General features: G+C 44.5%; 2 protein-coding genes across 3 annotated transcripts in view; one reads left to right on the top strand and one right to left on the bottom strand.

The window, feature by feature from the left end:
- Positions 1 to 1,334: 1,334 nt before the first annotated feature.
- On the bottom strand, positions 1,335 to 25,152 carry LOC135174847 (histone H2B 5-like). 2 transcript variants are annotated; one of them, XM_064142456.1, is made up of 2 exons: positions 24,908 to 25,152; positions 1,335 to 6,132 (listed from the first exon to the last, which is right to left on the bottom strand). In XM_064142456.1, the coding sequence occupies exon 2, from the start codon at positions 6,101 to 6,103 to the stop codon at positions 5,723 to 5,725; it is 381 nt and encodes a 126-aa protein (XP_063998526.1). In that variant the 5' UTR covers positions 6,104 to 6,132; positions 24,908 to 25,152; the 3' UTR covers positions 1,335 to 5,722. The 2 variants fall into 2 exon arrangements, with proteins under 2 accessions (XP_063998526.1, XP_063998525.1); XM_064142455.1 differs by having other exon boundaries at positions 24,964 to 25,044.
- The window catches only part of GRAMD4 (GRAM domain containing 4), an 80,014-nt gene continuing 79,617 nt past the window's right edge, over positions 24,872 to 25,268 (top strand). Inside the window, exon 1 of the mRNA XM_064142452.1 lies at positions 24,872 to 24,951. The gene's annotated coding sequence lies outside the window, so the exon portion shown is untranslated. The remainder of the gene's footprint in view (positions 24,952 to 25,268) is intronic.

Genomic DNA, 25,268 nt, shown 5'->3' with positions numbered 1-25,268 from the left:
TCAACATAGCTTTAGCAACTGCAAATGGATTTCTCTGCTCTTAATTTGTTCTTAAACCAAACTGTGATGTCTCCAACAGTTGTTGGCAAAGGGCTCAATAGGTGGGCTGCTTGATGCATGAATTGCTGCTCCTTTTTACTTATTTTAAACCTTGCTCTTTCACAGTTACTTTTGATGCTCCTCAGTTTTTGCCTCTGGTTCTGACAGCAGCTTTAATCATGTGGCACCTGAATCCAGCTAATGTTCTTTGAATAACCAGCCAATAATAACTAAATGACAACTGAATAACTTAAAAATGGGAAAAAAAATTAGTTATCATCCAGCCTCCTGAAGGAGCATGACCATAGGTTATGCCCTACCTTTTGTGACTTCATAACCTTCCTGAGGCTGAGGTGTCAGCTCTGTTATGAAAGTGCACTGTGGATGCTGTTCTGCAAAGGGGTATCAAAACCACAATTGGCTTAAGAAGCAGCACAATTTATTTCTTTGGAAAGAAATACTTCATCTCAGTCAGTTACACGATTTTGTTTTCTCCAGATACCGTTTTCCCCTTATTATGTTAAGCTTACAAACCTGTCTTCAAACAGATGCTAAATCTTTTAAGGTCTCATTTCTGCTATATGCCATATCTGAAGTCTTAGCTTGTTTCTCCAGCACACTGTGGCACATGTATCTCCCACTTCAATGAGTGCGTTATGATGCTTATGTCCAAGCAGGTAAGTGTTCCACTTGTGTGTATTTACCAATCATCATTTAAAAGGAATATTTTTCCTTCCTGGGGTTTTCATATGCTACACCTTATTCCATGTTTGTTGTCTATAGACAGCTCATAGTTCAAGCAAAGATGTTTCTAGTGGCAGCTGTTGTTAATAAAACAGTAATTCTGGTTGTGTATAAAACGATTTTCTAGCCAAAGAAATCACACTTCTCAATCTGTGTAAGTTCAAAAGTGTTGTCCCTTAGGAATTAGAGGACAGGTATTAGGCAGAGTGCACCCTGAGTGGGAGTATGGCAAGGACAAGCTGCAGACTTTACTCTGCTCAGGACGAGCTTTTTGGAAAGGCTTGAAAACACACACGTGCTCATTTTGTGTCAGTAACTGGGGAGAGTGACACCCCATGAGATCTCAGTGGCAGCTCATGACATCCCCTCATTGAGAGGCTGCTGTTTTATGATTGATGCTCTGCCAGAATCATCCAAGCTCCATTTCAGCTGGAAAGGTGGCTGCTCTCACCCCAGGTCTGGAGGAAATATAATGGAGAAAGAGAAATGCAGGGCTTGGGGTGACCCTGCTTATACTACAGAAGCAAAGACATCCAGACAGGTGAGTCTCATTTGACTTCCAACAGGTTGGCATTCACATTTTATTTGTACATTTAACAGAAAACAGGTAATTAGCCATGTGATAAGTCATCCAACAGCAGTAATATAGCATAGATCATACTTGATGTAACACTGTCAGAAAAACTGTGTACATGAACCCACAAAATGGAGAGTAAGCATGAGAGTTTGCTCCCTGGGTGCTGGTCCCAGGGAATTCTCAAAACTCTGGCAGCAAGTGATTGTAATAGTTCACATTCTTCCCTTCTCTGTAAACAATTTGGTCTGGATGTAAACCATCAGGAAACGCTACGATGGGACAAATGCACAGGGCTTTGCAAAGGCCACACCAGGCTTGATGCCAGCAGTAGCAAAAACTTGGGTCTACCTCCACATGGTTGCCTGTCACCAGGGCAGAAGGACATACAGACACATGGCTTCTCTAGGCAGGGCTTTTCTGTGGTCTCAGCTCAGGCATTCCTTCCTAAGGCATGCAGCTCTGTCCAGGACAGACTCATCCTCCACACTTTTCTTTACCTTTGTTTTCCCCTTGCTTGACTAAAGACCTGTCTGCCTTGAGCAAGCCTGCATGCACATGGCCGCTCAGTTCTTCTGTAGACTGAGCTCTGCTGTAAAGAGTGGATAGACTTTAAGCCCTTTTAGGAAAGCAGGGTAAAAAATCAGGACTAGATCTACAACAGCTAATTTTATCTCTTAAAATGTGGATGAAAACAATTAACTCAGTGTGATGACGTCCATGGAGTTGATGTGTGGTTAACACTGAGGCTGTATTACTCCTTTTCGGATTCCTTTTCCAACTTCCAATCTCAGGTTGATTACTTTTTCTTTAATTGGCAGAACACAAGAATGGCCCAGAGAAGCTTCTGGGTGGGAACAGTGGGACTTGGTATAATATCTTAATTTCAAAACCAATTTATCAGTGCCAGAAGTGGAGATATATGCTTCTTAATAGCAAAGATCTTGAAGCACAGAACTCCTCTTTTACAGCAAATTCCCTTACCAGAGAACTGTGCAATGTGCCGCAGCTCAGGTTACTGAACAGACAACTGATGCCTGACCTTGTAGACCATTTTCTATTGCCTGTACTATATTAAGGCCTATTCCAAGCTCGTCACAGCCAAAGTGATTCTTATGAAACTGCTGTGACCATGCTCCTGTACAGCAACAAGCAGCTGTGGGAAAGGTGTCTATGCTATTAGCCTGCTGAACAAGAAGCCTCCAACCAGTGCAGCTGGGTGGCTGTGTGCAAACAGTGTCCACTTCCCAATCTGTTCCCTTTCCTTTGTGTAACAGCTGAGTCTGCAGAAACGTGATGTGTCTGATTTCCATTGTCAGGACTCTTAGATAAACTATTTGTGGGACTCTACAAGTGTAACTGCTGTAGTGCTGTATTCAAAAGCTCCATCTTTGCTGCTAACTGGACCACTGCAGGAGAGAGACATTTCTGCATTTTTCTTTGAAACAAAAGCCATGAATTTCTCAACTGCTTTCTGTGGCAGTCCTAGTTTATGCCAACCTTGTCCTTCCTGGATCGGCCCTTGCCTTGGCTGGCACAGATGTCTGTATAACAGTGACAGATCAGAGCAGACACCAGACCTGGGTTAAAACAAAACTTGCAAGAAAAATAGAAAGGATTTGTTTTTACCTGGATACGTTCCTCAACCCTGTGATCCACACTCTTAGGGGCAAGAAATGATACAAAGGGAGGGTGAGGAGCAAACAGTGTGTGAAAGGACAGCCTGAACTATAAATGGATGAACATGACCAATTTCAGTGACTCAGCTTTAGACAATATAAAGATTCTCTTTAAGCTTTCCATGTATTTTTGTAGCCTCAAATTGTCATTTCTCCTCTCTCTGAAATAATTTCCCAAAATGGAGAGTGGCAACAGTGACAGAAGAAAATGAGACCAGTATTGTATGTGTATTAGGACAGCAGCTCTTGTCCAAATGCCCAGCCTTGTCCCCATCTTCCTGAGTTGCCCAGGAGACCATGGAGGGACAACATCTCACTTTGTTTTCTCGACTTCCTGCAGCCTGCAGACAGTAGAGCAGAATTAGAGGCTGTGCCAGGTAATCCTGGCAGATGTGTGCCCTGGCTTGTATGCCCTGCTTGGAGTGGACTTACTCCTCTATGAACTTGCTCAGGGGATGAATCTTGACCTGCAGCTCATAGGGATGGGAGGGAAAAGTTGCAGTGTTGCCAGCTAGCCCTTCATTCCCTATATTCCCCTTGTGCATCATCTTCTATCTGACTTTTGGTGGGAGAGGGGCCAAGAACAGATGCTCCAGGCCTCCTGCATGTTCATCTTTTGTATCTGATCTTTATGATTTGATTTGAAACCAGAAAGAAGTGCTAAGCTGTCACCTCCAAAGCATCCTAGCTGAGCCATCCAGGATATTAATGCTACCAAGTACAGCTAATGCTGCTGGGAGCTGCTCATTGTGGATGCTGACACCTGGCTTCTGCTCTTTCTGAAAGTTATTGTTAGAGATTCCTGCTGGCATTAGAGTATGAAACATGGCTGTGTGCTATCACTGGGCAAAGTCTGGGAGGAAAGCTCCTTTGTGGGTGTTCAAACTGACACAAGGCAGATGGGAGCAGCCCATAAGCAGCTTGATGTTTGGTCTTCCATGGAGACCACATGACCTACTATGCTGCAATCTGGTTTCTGAGATTCTTTTGGTTGAACACCTCTACATGGACCTTTTCTCAGACCAACTGGAAAATAACTACAACATGGTTACAGAGCCAAGAAATAACTAGATCCTCTAGAGCTGCAGCCCTATAGCTTCAAAAGCAACATAAATCTGCAAGAGTCCACATCACTCAAAGTGTAAAGAAACAGGACAAAGATAAACATAGGAGAAAGTGAAAGATGTACTGCAAGGTTGCTATTTCAGGATATGGATTTACCTTTCAGTTAAAAGAAATGTCTTGGAGTCTGAGGAGAACCTGCACTTAGTTCTGGATCTTCTTTCTTTTCTGTCCTGTTTATTTACAGAATAAGCTGCAGAATGCAGTTGTTATTTTAGACATGAGTATTTTTTATCTGAGTGCTACTGCCTACCAGAGATTTTGGTATTTTTTTGGGGGCTAATTTTATGGTTTGAGTAGGAAGCTTCAACTTCACACCAATTCTATACATGCTCTTCTGCTATCCAGCAGTTTGGGCAAGATAGACCTGTAACCAAGACATTGCTTATTAATCTCTATGGCTTTTATCAGGATTTTATTATTGCTTACCTTATTGTGGATTTTGAGAATATATGGGGAGCATCTGATGCAGTTTAAAATTATTTAAAGTATCACTGGGATGCAATCAAGCATCCAGCCCCAGTTTTTCCTTTTGCTTTCTAACTGGTGAATAAAGCAGGCAAGGCAGGGCCAAGTCAGCTGTTCAGTGATCTCTGCATTAACCACCTCTGTTCCCACTTCACATGCCTTTCCAAATCCTCAGTCCCATCCTGATACCTCTGTGCTGTTTGTCCTGCACCACCCTAGCACTCACAGGAGAAAGGATTCCCACAGGGACCACCCTGTCTCAGAGCACCCAAGCAGCATCCAAGCAGGAGCAGCCTCTGAAAAGCAACAAAATCAGCAAGGTCTTGCAGACCAATCCAAGTCCTTGAAGCAGACAAAACAGGGGAAGGTAGCAACCCAGCCCCAACATGCCCACCTTATCCATTCATCTGCTCTGGCACAAGGCGGGGGGTGGCAGGCAGCTTCAGTGCCGGTACCCTCAGTCTGTTTGATGGCTCATCCACTGGGAGTGACAAGGAGGAACAGCGCTTGGCATCATGCTGGGCACCTACCTGTCTGCCAGGCTTGCTCTTAAAAGCAGACCATCAAGCACAGATAGCTGCTGAACCAATATAGATTTTATTCCACAGCTCATGCCCAGTGGCTGTCAATGCCACTTCTGCCAGCACAGGGCAGATCCAGGCTATGAGGGAGAGGATAGCAGCGCTGACTCCTCAGTGCCCATCTTGGATGACTGTGAGAAAGCAGCTAAACAGGAAGACTTCAGAGATGGCATTACTGTGTTGCTGCTGCCAGCCTCCCCTGCCAGTCCCAAACACACATGTTTGCCAAGCACAGAGGGGAGTTTGGATGTCAGTCAGTTCTTCAGATGAGGTGTGAAAGCAAAGGCCTCCTTCACCAGCCTTGCTGAACCCACTGCATGTCCCAAACAGACTATGAAAATCATCTGACATCCAGATCACTGTCTCATCTTCCACCAGACAGCTTCTCATGCCCATTCCAAGGCTGCAAATTGCTGTGGATAATAGCTGTGATGTTTACCCAGACCGTGGCTGCCCAGCTGTGCTTGCGCAGAGGGCCCAGTGCTTGATGGTTCCATTGGAGAGGTGATGTCTGGCTACTTGGAGCTCGTGTACTTGGTGACAGCCTTGGTGCCCTCTGAGACAGCATGCTTGGCCAGCTCTCCTGGGAGCAGCAGTCGCACAGCTGTCTGGATCTCTCGGGAGGTGATGGTGGAGCGCTTGTTGTAATGGGCCAGGCGGGATGCTTCTCCAGCAATGCGCTCAAAGATGTCGTTGACAAAAGAGTTCATGATACCCATGGCCTTGGAGGAGATGCCAGTGTCAGGGTGCACCTGCTTCAGCACTTTGTACACGTAGATGGAGTAGCTCTCTTTCCTGCTCTTGTGCCGCTTCTTATCGCCCTTCTTCTGGGTCTTCGTCACAGCTTTCTTGGAGCCCTTTTTAGGGGCAGAGGTGGACTTTGCTGGCTCTGGCATCCTGAGGGCTCTTCCTCTGTATCTTGGAGCTGCTTGGAAAGGACAATAAAAAAATCAAATTCTTTTTTGTTCTTCTACAGTATAGTTTTACTGACAGATGAAAGAGTGAGTCAGAGACAAGCATCATCTGAGTCTGAGGCAAACAACACATGACCCCATACTAGCAGTCTTGAACTTCCCTTGAGAATTGCTCTGGTTTGCCTATGGTTTTCCTTTGGTTTCTGCTCAAATCCCCATACCATTTGTCTTGTATATATCACTGATCCCAGGCCTACCTGGCATCTTCTTAGTATATATAGGTTGGAGAGTGAACATATTTCTGAGAAAAACATCTCAGACCCAAAGGAAATGCTAACTCCAGCATGGATTAAATTATATCTTGCTGGAAGCAGCTGGAGACTTGCTAGGTATCACTGAAGCCACCTTTATATGAGACTAGTCATAATGATTTTACATGGTTATTGCAGTCTTGAATAGACCTTTTTTTTCCTTTGCATGGAGGTATAAGTTTACTTTGTTGGTGCTTGCATTTCTGTGGCTATTGTTTTACACCATGTATTGCAATGGAATACAAAAACCATATAGTTTTATGTTAGCTAAGTGAGCAATGTGAATCTCTCAGTATTCACATTGGCTTGCAAAAATACCAGAGAGGAGAAAAGCTCAGAGAAGGTGGCAGGAATCACCTGGCAGAGAAACAGGAATGTGGTCAGGACAAAACACTCAAAGTGCTTTTGAGCTGTGTGTTGATGAAAAGTACATGGACTGAAATAGTTTCCTGATATTTGGTGCTTTCTGCTCTTGAGAGATTGAGCCTCTGCTGGCCAGTTTACATAGGAGATGCCTCATCCTCCTCCTGAGTTCTCTTCATTGGGCAACCTGCAGACCCTCAGCCTGCAGCCAACTGCTGTCCTCCTGAAGTGCAGTAACAAAAAGACAGTATTCAAGCTTGTCATAATACTGTGTGCTTCCCATAATACTACAAATTTACATCTGCTTTACTGTGTGGGTCAAGGGAATAGCTATGTCACAACCTAGTAAATAGTTTTGTGTTTCAGAGGACGCTTTGAGTGCTCCCTTAAAAGGCAAGGCTTCTCCAGTCTTTGCTGGAGGATCAGCTTCCAGCATCACCTCAGGGATTGCTATGTATCTCTTTTGAAGATGACACAGGAATTACAGTCTGTTGGCCAAGAAAGACTAAAAGAGAAAAAAAGGGCTTCAGGGATCATGGCACATGGGAAAATGAATAGCAGTAAACAGGAAAGAGAAAGCTGGGATGCAACATATGGTCTGCAAATACAGAGCACCAGAAAGAGACTCAAATGGTGCCTGTGCCAAAGCAATGGCTGCACACTCAGTCCTGCCTCTCCTTGGGAAGGAATTAGATGCTGCTCCTGCACCACAGCCTGATTTCTCTGCTGTTGCTTGCATCTGCACTCACAAGTCTCTTAGTTCCCTGTCTCAAGTTTCCAGTTGCTGCCTGTGGAAGCAGACGTCACAGAATCATGTCTTCAATGCTAAGGCTGGATTTGTGTGTGCACATCTTGGTGGATGTGCTGGAGCATGTCCAGTGAAGGGCCACGGGGATGCTCAGAGGGCTGGAGCACCTGTGAAAGAGCTGGGGCTGTTCAGTCTGGAGAAGAGGAGGCTCCGAGGTGACCTTCTTGTGGCCTTCCAGGATCTGAAGGGGGCCTACAAAAATGCTGGGGAGGGACTTTTTAGGCTATCAGGGAGTGCCAGGACTAGGGAGAAATGGTGTGAAGCTGGAGATGGGTAGGTTCAGACTGGATGTACGGAGGAAGTTGTTCAGTGTGAGAGTGGTGAGAGCCTGGATGGGTTGCCCAGGGAGGTGGCTGAGGCCCCATCCCTGGAGGTGTTTAAGGCCAGGCTGGATGAGGCTCTGGCTAGCTTGGTCTAGGGTAGGGTGTCCCTGTCCATGACAGTGGAGTTGGAACTGGATGATCCTTGTGGTCCCTTCCAACCCTGACTGATTCTATGATACTAGCTCCTGTTGCCAAACCGTATCAGAAACCTCTGTGGTGCCAAGTCCTCAGAATGTGAGATGCTGCCTTCTGCCTGCAACAAGCAGCACGGCTGCTGCTGGCTACTTTGCCTGACAAGCCACCAGTGATGGGCTCTGGCAGCCACATGGTCTGACAGGTGTTAGGCCAAGGAAAATACTGAGCATTTCAAGTTGGGGTACACCCAGCTGCAAGTGCAGGCTGGCACCGCTTAGGATATTAGGAAGCAGTGAAGCAACAGATTCACCACAGCTTTCCAAAATGCCTGGCTGGCTATAAGCAAAAGTTGGCACCAGTGTCATTAGCACTGAGTTTTTGCTCAAGCAATGCAGTTTCTTCCTTGCTACTAACAGGAATTTTGCCTTTGTGAGGCCTGAGAGACCCATTCAAGTTTCCTTTCCTTGATTTCGCAAAAAGAAGTAGTTTGTCACTCCAAAATGAGGTATTGTCTAACTAAGTGGAAAAGACCAGAGTACAGGAAAACTTGTAACAGGTTGCAAGCACACCATCAACTCCTCACTGCACCAAACCCTCAAACTGTTCATGCTTAGAACAGACAAGTATTAAAAAAAGAAACAGAACAGCCAAAAACTGGGGAGATAGACACAAATCTCACTCAAATCCCTAAAGTAACTAGTAACTTAACACCATCTATGGAGTACAGGAAGAAAAAGGAAAGGGGAAGGGCAAAAGGAAAGGACAGATGAACAAATGTATTGAAAGCTGTTGATGGTTTCTCCTATTTAGCTTTGGTTGAAGAATACTAATATGTTTTCCTAAGTTTCAGGAAACCTGTAGTTGTAACATACGTGACCATAACACCTGGAAATCATAAACCAATGTATTTTGCTGACTCTGGAGTTAAAGGGAAAACATCTTCACAGAAGATGGTTGTGAGAGTAATTCACCCCCGGCAAAGTTTTACTGTCAAGTGAGCTGAGTTGGGTGGAAAGCTGTGGACGAAGAACCACGCCCAGGGACAGGCAGGATGGTTCTGGCCAAAGTAGAGTCTGAGACTCGGCATGGCAAAATTCTCAGTTGGAGTGTATGAATGAACAGTATCACAGAAATGCCCAAAACGTGCGGCTGGAAGGAGCCTCCCAAGCTCCATGCTTTGCTTTGAGGGTGGGGTACCCAGGTGTGCTCTCCTGGATGAAGTTCTGTATTTTCTTTAAAATCTCCAAACACATGGTTTTCAGTGCTATGTGCTTGACCCTGTCACCTCATCCTCTTTCTTAATCTTCCTGGGCTTTCTTCTCAGTGAAGGCATTTCTGAGGGCAAGAGTTAAACTGCCCTAGATGTCCTGGACACCCTTCAAAACTCTGACACATGCCCCCTTAAACACTGTATGTTCTCCTTCTGGTAAAAACATGATTTTTCTTCCTTTCTTCCTCTACTTGGGAAGCAATATCTGGAAAAGAAATCCCATACTGCTCTTGTTTGCAGACTCAAAACTAGGTATTTTCAATGGAAAGGCACTTTTCCAAAAGAGGAAACAACCATGCACTTGCTCCCTTCTCTCTTGAGCTAATTTTCTGACAGAAAATCACTCCAAATGAAAAAAGGAAATGACTATTATTTCTTAGGCTTTTTATAAAGTGTGTCCTCCTAAAATATAAACTAATTGTTAATGGCACTTATGCTGCAGCTTTTAAAAGATGAATACAGACCCCAGGAGGCACCAACGTGATTTCATATGTCTCCAGAGTATAGGACATCTCTGTCTGACTGGCTAACATCCTCAGGTAGAATGGCAAGGATCTGCTCTCCTTCCACATATAGCCATGATGAGGGAAGCCATTCTGAACTTCAGATTTGGTGGTTTTGCTTCCCCCCAACGCACTTCTTTGCAGCCTACTGTTTACGAAGTAAAGAACACTCTATTTGAGAACAAGTTATCTTTCTTCCAGTTCGCTTGGGCAGTGACTAGCACAAAGAGACTGACTCCATTTGCCAGGTACTAAATAAATAACGTTAGTAATGGTCAACAGTATCACCAACTGTTCTGTCAACAGCACAATGCAATCCACAGGCAGGTGTTGCTCTGGTGTGAAGAAAGAAGTAGTGGGATTATTCCCAACGTGTTCATGTGCTATGTTTGTCGAGGGAAAAACAGGTGACCTTTTAAAAAAGGGTTTCTTTTGATGAGAATAGTTGCATTTCTTTCTTGTTTTTTTTTTTTTTTCATAAAAAGACCTTAACTAAGCAATTTCCACCCCTCCCAAAAAAAAAAACCCAACCCTCCCCAACAACAACAACAGATAACCCACCAACCAAAAAGAACCCTCCAAACAACAAAGCCCCAAAAAACCCACAGCAAAGAAAAAACCCAGGCCAAATGAAAAAAAAGCTGAAAAGGTTGATAATAATTAGTTTTTTAGCTTGGAAGTGCTGCCATCATGATTCAGTTCTGTACTGTGAGGGTGACCAAGTTCTGACACAAGGTGCTCAGAGAGTTTGCAGAGTCTTCATCCTTGGAGATACTCAAAATTCAACTAGACATGGCCCTGAGCAACCCACAACAGCCAACTCTGCTCTGATCTGGACTACATGTTCTCCAGAGGCACCTCCAGCCTAAGTCATTCTGTGACTATTAGCGACTGAATCTGGGTACCTCTCACCTAGAACATCCTCTGTGAACTGTGTTTTTCTGATACAAGTATTTCCCTCAGGACACTGCACCCAAAATCTCCCACAAAACCCCCTAATGAGGGTAGATGGTGCTCTAAGCCACTAAAGTCTCTGGGATGTGGGGCCATGCATGAGCAGCCAGTCTGAAGCCTCATGGTAACATTTGGAAGGCCTCATGGTTTTGAAGAAAATCTTGGAGCACATTTTCTTTTTATGGTTTCATATGCTCTGAGTCAATTAGTTTCAGTGCTGGCATTTCCCCCCCTTCCTTAGAAAATCAACACCAAAACCAATCAGAGTATTTTTTCTAGGCAGCTCCAAACATCAGCCTTGCTGCTGCTAGGAACCAGCGCAGTGCAGGCTGACAAGATACATCTTCCTTTGTGCTGACATCCCTTTCTTCAGCATCATTAAAAGGAAAATGAACTGAAAACATATTCAAAGATACAAATCACCACAGTTTCTCAGATCTGACATGGGAGGAGAGCCCTGTTGAGAAATCCCACATGAAGCCTGATGCTGTCTTTGTTTTCCCCAGCCACATGTGATATATTGATGGAGGGGGAGAGAGAGGGGTAGGGCAGCGTTTTTGTTCATTTTTGGCCTTGCTGCTGTGTCTGTAGGACCAATACCAACAGTGTGCATAGCTGAGCATGGGGGGAGTATTGGCCCTTTTCCTTGGATCTCTCCCCATGCAGAGGTAGAAACAGTACTTGAATTGCCCTCTTTTTTCCCTGTTAAAAGCTGTCCTTGCTGTGATGACCTTCATAGCATCCACCATAAATTCCCATGCCCACCAGGCTGCTCCCCTACTGTAATTTCCTAATTAACCATGAAATATATATTTTAGAACCACTACTTTGTTCTTTGGAGGTTTTGGTGGAAAAAAAAAAGTGTTTGTAGAAAAATCTCAAGCTCTCATCTTCTGGACATCTGATATACTGATATTTGCTAAAATTCTGATGATCTGTTTTAATCCTTTCTAGAGCAAATGAGAGCCAGCAGGCATTTGCTGTTTATTATGCCACTTAAATAGGAATGTTCTGTTAGTTCTATTCAATTATTGTCCCTTTCTTTAGTTTCTCTCGCTGTACAAAATAATAAAAAACTACCCAACAAAACAAAACAACCACATCTTGGCTTTAAACCTACAGGTCAAGAAATAGAAAGTAAAATTTGCTGCTGCTTTTTGTTTTGTTCTCTCTGAAACACAAAGAAAAACAACAAATTAGAGAATGTTTCCACCAAAAAGAAAAGGTTTTCTAATGGCTTCATCTGCTCTGAAATGCTTGTAAGAGCAGAGACAGCAGATCTGGTAAATATAGCAATTTACAAATTAGCAGATGTCAGTAAATCACTGTTGTCAGAATAGTATACTTCTCTAAACTGCAAAACCTCCACATTTTATCATGTACAGCCATCTACCTGGAAGTTACTAAACAAGAAATTGCTCATCTGATAGGTGCCATTAAATAGCAATAGCTGAGAAAACAAGCAGATATTTTATGGTTATTTGGTAGCAACCTCTGCCTTAGGTAGTAAAGCAGATCAGAAGCATGAGTCACTGTGAGACATCAGTGATGCTGCTTCATGTGCAGAAATTGATGGTAATATTTTGGACTGGAAAGATTTTTTTTTCTCTTGGTATGTTGCCTAGCATGTGATGATGAGGTAATATTTGCTTTGAAGTAAAGAGGAAGACAATTTCCTAGAATAAGGTACACTAGTCTGAAATGTCTGATTTCTTCCAAAGGTAGAGGGGTGCAGAGATCAGCTTTGGGGATCTCAGGTCTTCTCCCAAGTAACCCAGTATCGGTAATAAGGCTCCATCCCCAGTCCTGCATGCTGCTTCTGTTCAGCTATCAATTAAATAGCTAATTTTTAACCTTGGATACACACATGCAGCTCTTCTATGGAAAAGATTCATGCCTGCATGTTGGACCTTGAAAATAGGTTAAAACTGAAGATGATCACTCCTCCTTAACATAGACAGACATGCTGCAAACACACTCCCTGAAACAGATACACTACGTTCAAAGGGATCTTTAGATTTCTGTACAAGAAATTCAAGCAGAACAGAGCACTGAGATACACTGGCTCTTTGATCCTTATCATTGCTTGTGTTCACACAGTGCCTGGGAATTCAGTACAGGATACTCCCTGCAGTAATCTTTCCTCTTTTCATTCCTGCCATTTGCATTTGTGATTTAAGAAAACACACTTTTAATTATCAGCAAGAGCTGTAATTTCTAGTGCTGTTTCTGCCCAAGCTGCAAGCACCTTGCAGGGTTGTGTAAATCTTCTCCTTGCAGAGAAGGCATACTGGATTTTAAAAGAAAAGAAATTTCTATCCATGAATCAAGCAGAGCAATGCAGTGACACAACACTGCAAGAAGAATGACCTTGACGAGGCTAAATACTTCTATCCTTACTCTGATTAAAGGAGTAACTGAAGTCAATGGTGGTTTAACCTAGGTCTGAAACCACAAACATGATTTTTAGAGATGCTTGGCACCAACAGTGAGCATTGATTTCCACTGTAATCCAGGAGTCAGTACTCTGTATAAATCAGACTCCACATTTGATCAAGGTTTTGTTACTGTGCATAAATGAATACTTCAAAAAGCTTCAGCATGACTTTCATTTGCTCTTTATAAAATGTACTCATTATCTACCTGCTCTGGAATAGCTCATATCTACACACTTGACCAACAGGATCTAACAAATACAAAAAGGAGAAATGATGTTTTGTATAGACCAATATTCATTAAATGTTTACCAGAGTACACCCAGTATCAGCATCTACTACAATTACACTCCAGTCATCTTTGCCACAGAGTGCCAAGCTTTAAGAGAAGCTTGTATTATCGCAGTCATCCTTGGAAGTCCTCAGTACTGACACAGCCCAACAGAGAATACAACCATGCTCACTCCCTTCCTGGGTTTTTTTTGGTATATGAAAATGTAAGCTGCAGCACAACCTTCCACTCCAAGTTTTACAGTCATCAGGATTTCATAGAATCATAGAATCAACCAGCTTGGAAGAGACCTCCAAGATCACCCAGTCCAACCTAGCACCCAGACCTAGCCAAGCAACTACACCATGGCACTCAGTGCCTCATCCAGGCATTTCCTGAACACCTCCAGGCACGGCAACTCCACCACCTCCCTGGGCAGCCCATTCCAATGCCAGTCACTCTCTTTATGAAGAACTTCCTCCTAACACCCAGCCTATACTTCCCCTGGCACAACTTGAGACTGTGTCCCCTTGTTCTGTTGCTGGTTGCCTGGGAGAAGAGACCAACCCCCACCTGGCTACAACCTCCCTTCAGGTAGTTGTAGACAGCAATGAGGTCACCCCTGAGCCTCATCTTCTCCAGGCTAAACAACCCCAGCTCCCTCAGCCTCTCCTCAGAGGGTTTGTGTTCCAGGCCCCTCACCAGCTTTGTCGCCCTTCTCTGGACATGTTCCAGCACCTCAACATCTCTCTTGAATTGAGGAGCCCAGAACTGGACACAGCACTCAAGGTGTGGCCTGACCAGTGCTGAGTACAGGGGCAGAATGACCTCCCTTGTCCTACTGGCGATTTGCTGCTTCTGCCATGAATCCTTTCCTCACACAACAGGCTTCTGTTCCCTTTGTATTCCATTCAACTTAGCTGGACCCACTGGTGGTCAAACTGTCAGCAGTAGCTCTGTCTTGGTGCAGGGTTTGGCTCCTGTCCTTAAAGCAACTCAGCAAAGTTACTCTGAAGGCAAGGAGAGGTCAGAGCCTGATAACCACATACAGGCAGATGATCTCCAACTTATGGAGAGCAATCCTGCTAGAAGAAGCAAGCAAGACATCACAGCAGCTCTGCTACTCATCAGCATCAAAAGCTCTGCATATCTTGATTTGCAAAATACAGACTACTGGAGATGAGTGTGAGGTGTCTGGGGACTGTGATACTATAATGACCCATTGTAGGTCAGAAAGGCACTTTACTTATTCCCAATGACTTGTGCTATTGAAAACATGAAGTGTGGATTCAAAATAAATGACAAGATCACAGGATATTAGGGGTTGGAAGAGACCCAAGGAGATCATTGAGTCCAACCCCTCTGCCAGAGCAGGACAATACTATCTAACACAGATCACTGAGGACCACATCCAGACAGGCCTTGAAAGTCTCCAGAGAAGGAGAGTACACAGCCTCTCTGGGGAGCCTGTTCCAGTGCTCTGTGACCCTTACAGTAAAGAAGTTCCCTCTTGTGTTGAGGTGGAACCTCTTGTGCTGCAACTTATACTCATTGCTCCTTGTCTTATCACAGGGAGCAAGTGAGCAGAGCCTGGCCCCCACCTCCTGACCAGCCCTCAGATGTTTATAAACATTTATTAAATCCCCTCACCCCCTTTCAGTCTTCTCTTCTCCAGACTAAAAAGCCTCAGGTCACTCAGTCTCTCCTCATCAGCCTCCAATCCCCTAATAATCCTTGTAGCCCTCTGCTGGACCCCCTCCAGCAAGTCTCTGTCCCTTTTAAACTGAGGAGCTCAAAACTGAATGCAGTACTAACGATGAGGTCTCACCAGGGCAGAGTAGATGGAAAGGAGAGCCTCCCTTGATCTGCTGGACACACTCTTCTTACACCCTAAGATCCCATTGGCATTCTTGGCCACAAATTCAAGAGCCACAAATTGCTCTATTCCATATTAAAAGTGAAAATCACTTCATCTTTGATCTCATAATTTCAAAAAATATGAACAAAGAAGAAATCCATAAACTCAAAGAGTTTGCTATATCTAAATGGCTCCTACAGTGCTGCCATGGTCTCTAAATTAGTAGTGATAATATGCCTGAAGAACTGCTATGGCATTTAAGCAAGCTATTTTTATGGATTTTATGGAGTAACTGAGAATTACAAAAATTCTAGACTATTTTCATTGGTGCTGAAAAAAATCTATTATAAATACACTAACTCAGCTGTGGCCAAAAACAGGAGAGAAGCTATAGGTCAACACCTGCAGGCCATAGTGGGAGAATGGGTAGAGAAGGAGGAAAGGCAGTCTCAGAAGAGCTGATCCTGAGTTAAGGCAGGAGTTATGAGGGACTCAATCCACTTTCCACATGCTGCATCCTCAGGTTTCAGTATGCTTCTGAAAAAGTCAGGTACTGTACAGCAAGATATTTACTCCTGTCATGCTATGTTGACTGGGATTAATATGCATAGATATAAAACCATGCCAAAGTGAAAAGCTTTGTTCACAAATTAGACTGAAGAGGAGAAGGTCATTAAGGCTTACAAGTCTTAATGTGATGCCTAATGAGTGGTGTGATGGACATAACACAATATAAATGCTATTACATATCCTCAATCACATGAGTGAAATAAGCCCAGCAGAACTTTTCAACAACTTCCATGAGCTACACACAGGTCTAATTCACATTTGCTCAACAGATCTGGGCAGCACCAACACCTCTCCCACTATGTGAGAAAGAGCCAGGTGAGGACATGATGTGTGCAGCTCATGACCAGCTCTCTTTCCAGATGACAGTCACTAAGTTTGATCATGGTTTCCCAGTTACATGACTCACCTATCAGCAAGTACTGAGCATTGTTAAAAAAATATTACTGGAAAGTGGGCAGTTAATGAAAAAAGCAGGATTGAGATTTGCTTTATCACAGTTAGAATACATGTGTCTGGGAACATGGAGTGTAGATGCAGGAGCCATGGGTACCATACGTACATTCAAAAGGACTGCATGTCATGCCACAAGCTAAAGGGCAGCAAGTGGCATACAGTCAGATTTCATTGCTACAAGATACTGAAAATATTGTAATGTGTGTATTAATGATTAATTTGGCATAATAATAGCAATTTTATGGTAAAACAGAGATGTGTGACTATTACTGGAGTCTGCAAGGAAACAAAGATGAATGTCCTCCCCCAAATCTCACAGTGCTCAATAACCGGATCTGGAACACGATCCAGAACTGCTGACACCTTTCTCTGCTGCAGCCACTAGATCACATTACCACAGGCAGAGAGTCCTCTGAGCATCAGAGGTCATCTCTGTATGAAGAAGGAACATGGAGACCCTCTTAGGTGGAAGCAGATGAGAAAAGCATAGCTAGGACAGCACAGCAAAGCTCCACTGAAGTGCAGAGCTGGCTACTCTCCAGAAATAGGTAGGAGTGAGCACTAAGGACACAAGAGTTATTAAAGGTAAAAGTAAACTTTGACACAAGAACTGACAGCTGCTTTAAAATATTCATGGATAAATTTATACTAGAGATCATAGAATGGTTTCTGTTGGACAGGACCTCCAAAAGTCATTTAGTCCAACCCCCCTGCCGTAAGCAGGGACATTCCCCACTAGATCAGGTTGCTCAGAGCCTTGTCAAGCCTGACCTTGGATAGTTCCAGGGATGGGGCCACAACTACCTCCCTGGGCAACCTGTTCCATCACTCTCATGCTAAAGAACTTGTCCCTAACATCCAATCTAAACCTACTCTTCTCTGAACTCAAAACACGGCCCCTTGTCCTATCGTTACATGTTTTTGCATACAGTCTCTCTCCAGTGTTCTTATACAGGCCCTCTTCAGCTACTGGAAGGCAGCTATTAGGTCTCCCTGATGCTGAACACGCCCAGCTCCTTCAGTCTGTCCTTGTAGCAGAGGTGTTCCAGCCTTCTCTGAACCTACTCCATCAGGTTCATTTCCTTCCCGGGTTGAGGGCTCCAGAGCTGGGCACAGCATTCCAGGTGAGGTCTCACCAGAACAGAGTGAAGTGGCAGAATCACCTCTCTGGATCTGCTGGCTATGCTTCTTTTGATTTAGCCTAGGATGTGATTTGCCTTCTAGGCTGCAAGGGCACACTGTTTGCTCACGTCCAGTTTCTCATCCACCAGTAGTCCCAAGTCCTCTTCTGCAGGGCTGCTCTCAATTTCATCATCCCGTAGCCTGTACTGATATCAAGGATTGCCCTAACCTAGGTGCAGGACCTTACACTTTGCATTATTGAATCTCATGAGATTCTCCTCAGCCCACCTCTTCTGCTTGTCCAGGTCCCTCTGGATGGCATCCTATCCTTACGACTTACCAACTGCACCACTCAGCTTGGTATCATCTGCAAATCTGTTGAGGGTGCACTCAATCTCATTGGCAAAGACACTGAATGGCACTGGTCCAAATACACATCCTTGAGGGACACCACTCATCACATGTGAGAAAAAACCTCACACTCTTCCTGGGAAGTGAGAGGATGAGAGCAACAGAGGAGAGGAGAAAGATGAAGAAACTTGTGTATTATGTATTTCAAAGACAAAAATCTGATTTAAAAAGAAATAATTCAAGAACATGGCTCCAGCAGTAAACTGCTCTACGTTAACCAGGCAACATCCTTCTGTTCTATGTTGCCATGTTAGTGAAGAACTGTTATCAAAATGCACTTTAAAATTCTCTTTCTTTATTCAATGTTCCTGCCTTCTTTCTCTCACACCCTCAACAAGTACCAGGAGGTTCAAAGCCTCAGCCTGTTTGCTGCCACTTAGTCCTATCTAATAGGCGGTATTTGTACACGGACTACACACTACTTGGAACAGCCATGGTGTTGGAAAGCTTGCAGTTCTCCAGAAACACTGAAAAAAAAATGGCTTTCAGGCAAGTTTTGCCCATGTCCAAATTGCACATAATAAAAACTGCCTGTAAAAGGTGTTTTAAGTCCATTCTAATTTGTGATAGCATCATTATCACACAGACTTACTGTGCTAGTCAGTATATTGAGACAAGCTAATAAAGGCTGCTGTCTCCTTTCTAGACAAATCAAAGCCTGACATCAATATTTATGTCAGGCAGGGTGCAAAAAACTCGCTGCTGAAGACTCAGTTGCAACCACTAGACCCACAGTAAAGAAAACGAGGGTTGCTGGACAAAATGACAGCCTCAAAAAGCCAGTGGTCCTGGCTAGTGAGTAGCAATTAGAACAATTAAATATAAGGCTTGCTTTCCAAAACACAGAAAGGCTTTCAAAGGCAGCAAGTTTAAAATTCCAATGGAGTGGCACATTATCTGTATCACTGTTATTTTTAATTATCTGTGCCTCCATCCTCCTACGCTCACTTTCCTCCTGAGGCTTCCACACCTTTATCTTCCCCACTGAATGGTGTCCCAACCTGTTTCTTCTTCAGATGAAGAACTCATGGTTTGCTCTTCTTCCTCCCTGCTGGTGCCCCTCAGCATGCACCCTCTGCAGAGCTCATTAGTGTCTGCTTCAAGAAGCACATGTTTGCAGGTGGCTCCTGAGTCTTTATCTCAAGTTATGCTCCAGTTATCAGACAGGGACAATCGATAAGTAGGACAATCAGAGCTGGACTGAGGACCCAGAGTGCAGGGGAGGAGAGAACAGGGGATTAATTCTGGCATAAGAGAAAGTGGAAGGTGTGACAAGAAAGGTGAGACATCCACAACATCCATCTATCTTCAGGGTACAGCTGTTGCATCTGCAATGCATTTCAAGGCTTATACATATCAAGAATGGAAATAACTCATATATTTATAGTGGGCAGATTCAGACAGCTTGTTCTTGATAGGCTGCTCCCCGTCTCCTGAATTGTAGCACCCCACTTATTACTCAGTCATTTTCCATGTCCCACAGAAAACCCACAGAGAACTGAACACCTTTCTGTCAACACGACAGGAACTTCCCTACCCTCCCTTCATTCACATTTCTCAATGGGTTATGTAATTTCTTTTGTTTTTTCCCTTTCCTTCCCATTCCTTGATTCTGCCTGCCCTTGTGAGAGAAATGAGGACACTTATCAAATGCTTTCCTTGGCCATTCTTCACACTAAGGGTCGAGCTCTTCCTAACTCTCTGCCTTTCAAGAACTTGTGCAAAAAAAGCCACATACTTGTCTGCTCAAGCTTCCCCTCACTTTCCAGCTTTCTCACTTTCTGTGTCCTCCCTGTAGCTCCCAACCTGCGCACCTGCATTAGCAGAAGGATTTGACTAAGCAATCTCCAGAGGTCACTTACTCCCTTACCATTCTACAGTTCTATGATTCCTCATACCCCTTCTTCCATTGTCTTCCATGCACACTGCATTTGTTATATTGCCATTTTCGTGTTTTGGTCTCATTCCCATCTTCCTGTCTTCTTTCATGTAGTATTTTCTGCTTCACAAATACCAGCCTTCTACTTACAGTCTCTCTCATCACAATAGATAAGATCACACAGGCTATAGGGACAGATTACAAGGAAAAATTTTGTCTCTGTAGAAGCATGCCTGATTTTCCTGATTCTGTTAGTTTAATACAAACTTTCCCCTCTTAAACCCTTGACCATTGTGGCTATAACCTCACAGATTCTTCCTCAGTGCATATCCCCTGCAATGATTAGCTGGAGTATAGTCCTTTTCAGCTGATGCATCTCAACTCTCTAGATGGCACATCTCTCTGCAAACAGAAACTGTTCCTTCCATGATAGTGGAGTAAACACCAATTTTTAACAAATAGTGAAGAAAACCTGATTGCAGTGGCCTCACTGTGTATTTTCATAGAATCATAGAAATGTCTGGTTAGAAGGGACCTTTAGAACCATATAGTCCAACTGCTAACCCCACACTCCTAGGTCACCACTGAACTATGTCCCTCAGCACCACATCTGCACATCTTTTAAATACCTTCAGAGATGGTGATTCCATCTCATTATTCCAGTGCTTTACAACCCCTTCAGTGAAGACTTTTTTCCTAATGTCCAACCTAAATCTCCCCTGGTGCAACTGGAGGGTATTTCCTCTTCTGCCACTTGTTACTTGAGAGAATAGACTGACCTGTACCTTGGTATAACCTCCTGCCAGTTACTTGGAGATATAGAATGATAAGGTTTCCCTTCATCCTCCTTTTCTGTAGGATAAACACCCCTGTGCTCTCTATGAGGAGCATCTCACAGAACTTGTGCTCTAGACCCTTCACCAGCTTTGTGCTCTGGATGCACTCCAGCACCAAAATATTGTAGTGATGGACACAAAACTGAACACAGCATTTGAGGTGTGGCCTTACCAATGCTGAGTACAAGGGGCAATCACATCCCTAGTCCTGCTGGCTACACTATTCCTGATATAGGCCAGGATGCTGTTTGCCTTCTTGGCCACCTGAACACACTGCTGGCTCACATTCAGCCAGCTGTCAGCCAGCATTCCCAGGTCCTTTCCAGCTGGACAACTTTCTAGCCATTCCTTCCCAAGCCTGTAGCATTAGACAGGGTTGTTGTGAGCCAAGTGTTGTGACCTCACGCAACTGACCTTGGCCCATCGATGCCTCCGCAGAGCCTCCATTCTTTCTAGCACATCAACACCCCGGCCTAAAATGATGCTGTCTACAAACTTACTGAGGGTGCCCTTGATCCCCTCATCCAGATTGCTGATTAAAGTATAAAACAGAACAGGCCCCAGTATGGAGCTGTGGGGAACACCACATGTGACCAGCCACCAGCTGGATTTCACTTCATTCCCCACTACTCTTTGGGCCTGGCCAACCAGATAAATTTTTATTCAGAGAAGCATATGCCCATCCAGACCATGAGCAGACAGGTTCTCCAGGAGAATGCTGTGGAAAACAGTGCCAAAAGCTTTACTAAAATCAAGACAAACAATATCCACAGCCTTTCCTTCATCCACTGAGTGGGTGGGTCACCTTGTTACAGGAGATCAAGCTTCTGAATTTTTCAAATACAGAATTCCCCCCCTATATTCTGTAAGAAGTTTTAAGGCTGGTTTGAAAGACAAAGAATCCCTCCTGACAAATTATATCTTCAAGAAGGTCGGTGCAATAATATGACAAGGGTGGTGATTAACTCTCACCACAAAGGAAAATGTTGAGTTGATGTAGGTGGCATATAAAATCCCCCACTCTTTATGAGTCAGGTAAGCTGCCAGAAAGCAGAGGTGGAATCTGTGGGATGGAGCTGTTTTCGTTCCAGACAGTTAGTAGTATACTTTTTGAAAGATAATAAAAAAAAATCAATTATTAAATAATTTAAAAAACCCTAGGAGTCTTATTTAAATAGCAAAATGTGACATTTGCCCTTGATCCCTAATGATGCTGTTTGTAGTCAGTTTTAGTCAAGGGGAAATATTATTAAACAACTCCACCCCCTGAGGATAATGTAATTTTTGGGGTTATGCATCTGTTCTTCCATCTCCCACTCAATGCATATGATCCTACAGTCACAGCTCTCTCCTCTCCCTCTGGCCTCAGAAAAAAAAGGAAGCTGACAAGCTGAGATCCCAGCCTCACCCCACACAGCCCTTTTCAGAAAGGCTTAGCTCTGATGAGGGGAAAAACATTTCTCTCCCAATAGCTGCACAGTGGTGCATAATAAATGTGTAAACTGGCAAAAAGGAAAAGCATTTTGTGGCATCTTATTTTGGATCAGTCCAGGATTCAAGGGTTAATTCAAGTAGGTGGTGGTGTCCCTTATCTAAAATTATAGACTTTTCATTACTAAAAAACAGAGTTATTCGGGTTCACAGTGCTTACAATCACCCTCTGGTACTCTCAGTGGGAGCACTATCACTGCACTGCTCACACTGCAGCTTGAGCAAGCTGCCTTCTCAAGTTCGCTTGTGAATATAGGAACATTTCCCAGATACTTAATTTTTCAGTCTACCCAATATAGGTGTTAGAGGATGGGCAGAAGCAGTGCATTTCAGGTGCTGAGAAAGGGATCAGACTATCAGCATGAGTCCTTTTTTTGTTTCATCTAGAGAATGGAAGGCCTGGAGTGGAGACATACATATATACACACACATACATATATATGTGTGTGCATGTGTACATCACACCACCCCCCCCATATATATATATATATATATGGATACTCCACCTGCCCTGTATATATATATGAAAAATTAAATAATACATACACATATGCAAATATAAGTCAAGAGAAATAATGGAGAACAATGACCAAAGGATGCATAGAGGAAAAAAAGACAAGAGTAAGGTAGAATAAGGCAGTAGAATAAAGTGAGATGTAAGGAAGGAGAAAGCATGACAGAGTATAAAACCAAGACAGAAAAAGAGCAGAGGGAGAAAATAAAAAGAGAAGATATATGACAGGGCACAAAAATGAGAGAAAAGGCATGAGTGGGCAAAAAATGGAGAGACATAAAGACAGACAGACAGGCAGAAAAACTTTGCACAGCAGAGAAGTTGTGAAATAAGCAGTTGGAGAAAAATATCACCTGCTAGATCAGCACTTCTCAGTCACGGCTGAGGGGTGCTGCTGCCCCAGTGAGGAACAGACAAACCCTGGGAAGTGACAGGCTAAACCCAAGGAGAACAAAGAATGAGGCTGGGAGAAGACAAATGATACCACTGTACTAAGTTGCTAAAATAGAAATCATGAAGGTCATTGAAATCACCACTTTGATTTTACATCTAAAACTTAAAAGAAAGACCTTATGTTTTTCCCAGTACAATCATTGTTCCTTCTTCTCTTTCAGTGTCCAGTTAATTGAATTACTGACACTCCACAGTTACACATCTCTAGCAGGGAGGAAAATCCCTGACATCATTATGCCTAAAGCAGACTTTGTTTTCTGGCTTCCTTTGCCTACAGAAGCTTGTGCAGAAATCATTCAGTAGATAAAGCTAGATTTCCTGCAGTTCCAAAATTGCTGTGATAGAGCTGGGTATCATTAGTGGGATGAGGAAAATGAGGAAGCAGACAGGGTGAGTGCTCAGGAAATTATTTTTTAAAAAATTTGTAATTAGGAAATCTTACCAATATAGAGGGAAAAATGTTGCTGGTAGATAATCTGTCACTCCTTTGCACATTGAATAATAGGAACAAGGGAGAAGGGTATGGGAAATATATCAATATTATGAGATTTTGTTCTGTTATTGTGTTCAGTGCAATAAAAACATAGCTGGGAAAATAACACAGTATAACACAAGTACTATGAAGGCTACAGAGCAAAAAACCCCAGGAAGATCAGTATTCCAAGGGCAGCACCAGTGTGAGAAACCAGCTTTATTAGTAGTAACAGGAGCAACATATGGAGATGAATGAAGCTAGGTTTGTAAATGTGATATGCAATTGCACACTCTCACTTGGCTTTCCTTTTCCACAATCTGACTCAGCCTCCACATGGCTCCACTCCCCCATCTCTTGATTCATAAATTCTTGATATCAAAAAATAAAAGATTTACAAAGCCAGCATGCAAAGGGCATGAGATGATATGAAATACAAGAACACTGGAGAGTGCAGAATGTGGCATCACTCACCACCCTGCACATGGGAATGTTTGCCAGAGACAAGCAGTGGACTGAAGGCCATCCTCTCCAGGGGCTCGCTGGAGGATGCCACATAGAAGAAAACCATGGCTCATCTCCACTGCACTAAAGGCACACGCTGAGGTAGACAAATCTGTTACAGAATTGGGTAATATTGCTCACGCTGCATGACAGCCACTCTGTTTGACAGTGCCTGCAACACTGTGCCCAGAAGATGGGACACGAAAATAATGAGAAGTAAAAAGGTTTCTTATGGCATACACACTCTGTATTTCTTAAGCTCAGGGTTAACAACAAGCAGTGCAAAACACAACAGTGCGTGAGCAATGCTGTACAGCCCCACATACTTACTGATTAACTAACAAACGTACACAGCGTGGACACAGAGGTATCTATGCACAGGAATGACCCTTCCTTCCCCGTGGGCCCGAGTTTCTTAGCGTGTGTGTGATGAGGCTGCGGACGGCCAGACTAGCGCGGCGCAGACCCGAGAGGCGGGTGCCTCAGGCTGGACTGCAGCCCCCGGTCCTGCCGTCGCCTTGCCCGGATTCGGGCATGTGCTTCGCCTTCAACACACGGAGAACCGGAGCTCATTTAGCGCCGGCGATGCGACTCCTAACTCCTACGGCAAAGCTGCCGCCCTGCCCGTGTACCTGTCACGCCCGCAGCACGACCTGATCCTGCTGGGCTCAGCATCAGCCGCAACGCCCGCTACCGCCACCCATTCACTGCATCACGGTACCAGCTGGGAAACAAGCAGCAAACTGAGAGAGAGCACAGCCCCGCTGCGGACTGCTCCGGTGTGCAGTGCATATAACAGAGGGCAGCGCACACTGCACCATTACCGCCAGCACAGTATGGTGGATCTTGCCTGCTAGGCGTCTGGACTCCTCCGCAGGCGCGGCGCAGGGTAGGGTAGGTACACACCGGGAGAGTCGGCGAGACTTGGGGGGGGGGTTATTCGCTCGTTGTCGCTCCGCGCAGAGCCTGCGGACGCCACACCGGGCAGACCGCGGGACACACCGCCGGCCGCAAGAGCTGGAGCCGGGCTGAGACCGGCGGGGCGCCTCCCTCTGCGACGCCGCGCTCCTGTGGGCCACACCACCCGTGCGGCCGCCCATAGGCCGCCCCGCAGGCCCCGCCCGCCCCCGCCTCTACGGGCTCCCGCCGCGGGGCTGCCGGGGGCGGGGCGGGTGGTGCGCGGCCCCGGCGAGCGGCTTGGGCGCTGCGGC

The sequence above is a fragment of the Pogoniulus pusillus genome, chromosome 4 (genome assembly GCF_015220805.1).
Source record: "Pogoniulus pusillus isolate bPogPus1 chromosome 4, bPogPus1.pri, whole genome shotgun sequence".
Classification (NCBI taxonomy): Eukaryota; Metazoa; Chordata; class Aves; order Piciformes; family Lybiidae; genus Pogoniulus; species Pogoniulus pusillus.
The sequence above is the reverse complement of the archived record's forward strand: the minus strand, read 5'-3'. Positions and strand labels throughout refer to the sequence as shown.